Genomic DNA, 5387 nt, shown 5'->3' with positions numbered 1-5387 from the left:
TGATTATAAGAGATTTAGAACACTTTTTCCATGTGCTTATTGATAGTTTTGATTTCTTTATCTGAAAATTGTCTATTCATATCCCTTGCCCATTTATCAATTGGGGAATAGCTTGATTTTTTTGTGTAATTGATTAAGCTCCTCATAAATTTGAGTAATTAGACCTTTGTCAGAGGTTTTTGTTATAAAGATTTTTCCCCAATTTGTTGCTTCCCTTCTAATTTTGGTTATACAAAACTTAAAATTTAATGTAATAAAAATCATTCATTTTACATTTTGTAATATTCTCTATCTCTTGCTTGGTCATAAAATCATTCCTTTCCCATAAATCTGACATGTAAAACTATTCTATGCTCACCTAATTTACTTATAGTTTCCTTCTTTAGTCATTCACCCATTCTGAATTTATCTTGGTGTAGGATGTAAGATGTTGATCTAAACCTATTATCTCCCATACTCCTTTTCAATTTTCCCAGAAGTTTTTGTCAAACAGTGGGGTTTTGTCCCCAAAGCCTGGATCTTTGGGTTTATCATACACTATCTTGCTGAGGTCATTTACCCCAAGTCTATTCCACTGATCCTCCCTTCTGTCTCTTAGCCAGTACCATATTCTTTTGATGACCACTGCTTTATTGTACAGTTTAAGATATGTTACTGCTAGGCCCCCATCCTTCACATTTTTTTCATGATTTCCCTTGATATTCTTGATCTTTTGTTCTTCCAAATGAAATTTGTTATGTTTTTCCAATTAAGCAAAAAAAGTTTCATATTTCTAGTAGAAAAATATGACCATTTTAGTTACTTTTTTCATAATTCCAAATGGATAGCCAAAATGGATGGACCAATTCACAGCTCTGGAAGCAAAATATATGTGTTTCTTTTTTCATACAACCACTAGAACATTTATTATTTCCATTTTTGTTATCTTGATCAGAGAGGCAAAACTTCACATATGTTTTAATTTGCATTTTTGTATTATTTTTGATTTGGAGCCCATTATCAAATAGAGATCAATATAATTTATAATATGAAACTCTTAAAAAGTGTTCATAACAATCAAATATCATGGATTTTGCAGTATAATGATCCAGAAAAATTCTTAGGGGTTTCTGAAAAAGAATGTTATTTATCTTCAGAGAAGGAACTCTTGGATTAGGAACACAGATAAAAGCATATGATTCATCACTTGTCTTTTTGGGTACATGTTTTGGGGCTTTGGTTTTATAAGATCATTCACTTAAAAATGAATAACACGGAAATCAAAAAGTGCTTATATTGTTTGGTCATTTATCTATTGAGCAATGACTCTTGGTTATACTTTTTTGTATCCCCAAATGAAAAGACAATGCTGTGAACAAACTAGTATTTTATACATTCTTGTAGTTTCAATTCAGCAAATATTGATTGAAATAATTCTAATTTTAATCAATAAAGAGAAGGAAAATCAATCATAGCCAAGTAATTGCCCTTTGAAATTATGTAGGGAAGTATTATTTTATTTGTTAAATTAGATATTTTCTCTTTTACTTCTTTACTAAAGAGCAAATTGAATCTTACTTCAAGGCTGTGTCCTTCCTTTCATTTAGGAAACTTGTGGTGTTTGACAGTCTTGCCTCTGGAACACTAAATTTCATGTGTGCATGTATTTGAATTCATCTGTTATCTTTTTGAATTTACTCGCACAGAGTAAAATAAATGTGAGAAACCAGAGACTCTAGCTGATACCTACTGCACTCCATCTTCATTCATTCCATACTTGCAGCACAGGGCAACCTGAGAGCAGAAATCTGGATTAGGGCACTGTGTCCAGAATGTCATGTCTGAGTTAGAAGTAGGAAGCTCAGGAATTGTTCTGTATCTCTAAGCAAATTGTGTAAAAGGGGTCAGAGAGGATGATAATGATGGGAGTGCTGATTATAGAGATAAGATGCTGGATAGTAAAGATGGGAGGCACCTGATTAGATGGCTCTCATACCTCCAATCATCTGGAAATCTTGAAAAGGATTGTGGCAGACAACAGGGAAACCTGCTCAATCTCACAAGTATCAAGAAGAGGAAAGATAGAGCTATTCCCTTGAACAGGGTTTTGATCTCCTTTCCCACTGTTCTAGGAATATGAGTAGAGCTCAGCAAACAGAAGCTGAATCCAGTATGCCATGACCCAAACAGATCAACTCAGCCCCTGAAGTATAACCTTCAGTTGTAGTAGGAGATTGTGCTTTTCTCAATCATTTAATCTCTGTATCTTCTCTAGTGTTTTGTCCCTGACAAGCATGCAATCAATGTTTGTTGAATTGAATTATCCACTATTAGAATATGGAATCACATGTAAAATGTACATATTTGGCTTTATTCTGAAGATATCCCAATGAGTTTTCTCAGGGCAGCCTTCATCTCCTTATTTCGGAGGCTATAAATCAGGGGGTTTAAAAATGGTGTCACAACTGTATAGAACAAGGTTATTATCTTCTGTACTTCTCCTGAGTTCTCAGATGTTGGGCTCACGTACATGATCATCAGGCTCCCAAAGAAGAGGCAGACCACAGCCAGATGAGATCCACATGTGGAGAAGGCTTTACGTCGACCAGCTGCTGAGGGAACTTGCAGCACAGCTCTTAGTAACAGAATATATGATCCAAAGAGATAGATTATGGTGAGAAAGAGGATGAGGGAGCTTATGATATAAAACAGAATTTCAGTGATAGGAGCAGGGGCACATGATAGAGCCATGAGTGGATCTATGTCACAAATAAAGTGGTCAATGATGTTGGGACCACAGAATGTCAGCTGGGATAGCTGTACTGTAGAAAGAGAATAGCTTAGGAAGCCAAGCACCCAGCACACAGACATCAAGGTGTAACAGTGCTGTAAAGTCATTTTGGTTGGGTAGTGCAATGGGTGACAGATGGCAAGATAACGATCATAAGCCATGATGCATAAGAAATAGGCTTCAGTTGTACCAAGAGATGAGAAGAAATAAAACTGGAGAAAGCAACCAGCAAAGGAGATGGCTTTGGTCTCTGAGAGGAAATTTTCCAACATGCTGGGAACAGTGGAAGTGATGTACCAGATCTCTAGGAAGGCAAAATTCCCCAGCAGGATATACATGGGAGTATGGAGTCTCTGGTCCCACTTCACTGCACAGATGATGGCTCCATTCCCCATCATGGTCAGAATATAGACTATCAAGAATAAAGAAAAGAGTAAGATTTGCATCTCCCAGTCCCCAGGGAAGCCTAGGAGGACAAATTCAGTCACAGTGTTTGCTCCTGACTTGTTCATTGTTCCCTGAGCTGTGGAAAAGACAAAAGACACTATTATATCAATTGTTTTGCATCTTAGGCACCTCTTGGGCAGGACTTTAATGAGGCCTTGGTAGGGTTTCTAGGGTAATCGATAAACAAAGTTCATATGGAAACCAGTTTGTAAAAATCTTTTCTTCCTTCCACCTCTCTAATTTTTGGCCAAACCAGCCCATAACTCAACTTTCTTGTAGTACTGTTCATACTTCAAGGTACCATTATTTCTTTCTTATACGACTACAAAAGGCTCAAATCCCTGTAGGGAAAAGACCATAAGATTTCCCTTCCATTTGTTCATTAGGATGGTATCCATCTCTTAGTTGGTTAAGGATGATTTGTTATTTAAGAGAAATCTTAATAAGTATAGGATACGGTGACAGCTGGGGAGATAATTCATCTTACAAAGCTTCTTCCATGTTAGTTGTGATTCTTTTTCTAGAAAAAAAATATTTACTTACTTTTCTTAGTTCTGTGGCAGTACATAACATCACAGAGTCTGGTTATTTTCTGAAATGTTAACAATATTTTATTCTGAAATATATGGTCTAATCTAAATTAAATATCTTTCAACTAGCCATGCAAAGAATACAATGTTCTATTCCAAAGTCCTTGATTTCATTCTTATTAAGGACATAAATTTAATTAAGATTAGGAAGGAATCCTCATTCAAATAGATTTGGTTGTTTATCAGACTAAATGCAGGAGCTCTATTTTTGGAATACTTAAAAGAAATTTCTCTTTAACTTACCTTTGACCCTGTTGAAAAACACTATGAGATATATTTGAAGAGTAAGTGTTTCTTTGTTAAGTAAAGAATTCTTTGTTTTCCTAGACTAAATCAAGGGTTGTGACCTTTTTGGTACAGCATGAACCTGACCTTAGTTTTCTAGGAAGACAGGTCATCTTTAAGGGTACATCTTGTAAAAGACATTCAAGGAAAAGCTTTTAGAGTGACTGGGAAAATGGGGTAGTGGTGGCAGGGAGCATTTGAACCTCATTCTCATTAAAACTGGTTCAAAAAAGCAAAATATATGTATATATGTATACATACACATATTCACACTTAGTTGGATATAGTGAAATAGGTAAATAATAGATACTGGGGTTAGTAGAAGGGAGAAAGGGAAGAAGGAGGGAGGAATGAAGGGGTAAAGGCGGTTAGCTGCCTGACCCACAATAACACACTGGGAAATCTCATCCACCCCCACAAACACAGGACTTGGGGAATGAGTGGTGACAGTTGAGACCAATTGTACTCCAGACCAACTCTGCCAGGGATTCCTGTTAAACTATAGTGGGCCCTCTGGGTTGTGGAGAATGAACAAAAGGAAGTTATGAAACACAGTTTAATGATGATAAAGAAAGGAAAGGATTGTGGGAGAGGTTTTTTTAAAAAATTTTTTTTAAACCTTTAACTTCTGTGTATTGACTTATAGGTGGAAGAGTGGTAAGGGTGGGCAATGGGGGTCAAGTGACTTGCCCAGGGTCACACAGCTGGGAGAGAGGTTTTGACTAATCTAAGAATGAGAGCCAAACCAACTGACAGTTCAGAATGGAGTTTGGCTAACTTCTCTCTAGATATGGCACAGATAAGATAGACTGATTGGCTGGACACAGAGGTGGTTGCTAAAGGGCTTCTGGAGGCAAGGGTATTCTTACATTACAGCAGATACTGATCCACATTGAATCCTGGATGATATAGGTACTAGGACAAATCCTTGGTCAGCTATTAAATCCACAGTACTAGGGATTTAGGCTCTCTGCATTTGGTCCACCCAAGAGCAGTGGTTTCACCTTTCCTCAACCTAGAGACTTGCTTGATGTTAACACCCAAGATCTCTAAAGGATATCAGGTAACAGACAGTAGCGAGATCCCAGCTGCAAAAGCTCAGCTTCTTCTTCCCGCCTTGGCAGTTCAATCTCCTTCACAACAACACTTTCTGCATTCCAACCTAGAATGTCCATCTCTTCCAGCCAAGCTCATGTGTCCTGCTATCTGTGCATTATTATTTCCTCTCTATCTTCCTGTCCTAACTTATCTTTGCCTATAACAATAGAAATCCATCTTACTGTACAGTGAAGTAG

At 37.0% G+C, this 5387-nt stretch overlaps 1 protein-coding gene across 1 annotated transcript; it reads right to left on the bottom strand.

Moving 5' to 3' along the window:
- Positions 1-276: 276 nt before the first annotated feature.
- On the bottom strand, positions 277-3282 carry LOC123236076 (olfactory receptor 11H4-like; the record flags this gene model as incomplete). The annotated part of the gene is made up of 2 exons (XM_044662336.1): positions 2363-3282; positions 277-289 (listed from the first exon to the last, which is right to left on the bottom strand). Coding segments are annotated over exons 1-2 (933 nt in total), but the record flags the coding sequence as incomplete, so codon positions are not given.
- Between the last annotated feature and the right edge of the window lie 2105 nt (positions 3283-5387).

This window comes from Gracilinanus agilis, chromosome 2 (genome assembly GCF_016433145.1).
Source record: "Gracilinanus agilis isolate LMUSP501 chromosome 2, AgileGrace, whole genome shotgun sequence".
In the NCBI taxonomy this organism is placed as follows: Eukaryota; Metazoa; Chordata; class Mammalia; order Didelphimorphia; family Didelphidae; genus Gracilinanus; species Gracilinanus agilis.
This window is presented reverse-complemented; position numbering and strand designations above follow the sequence as displayed.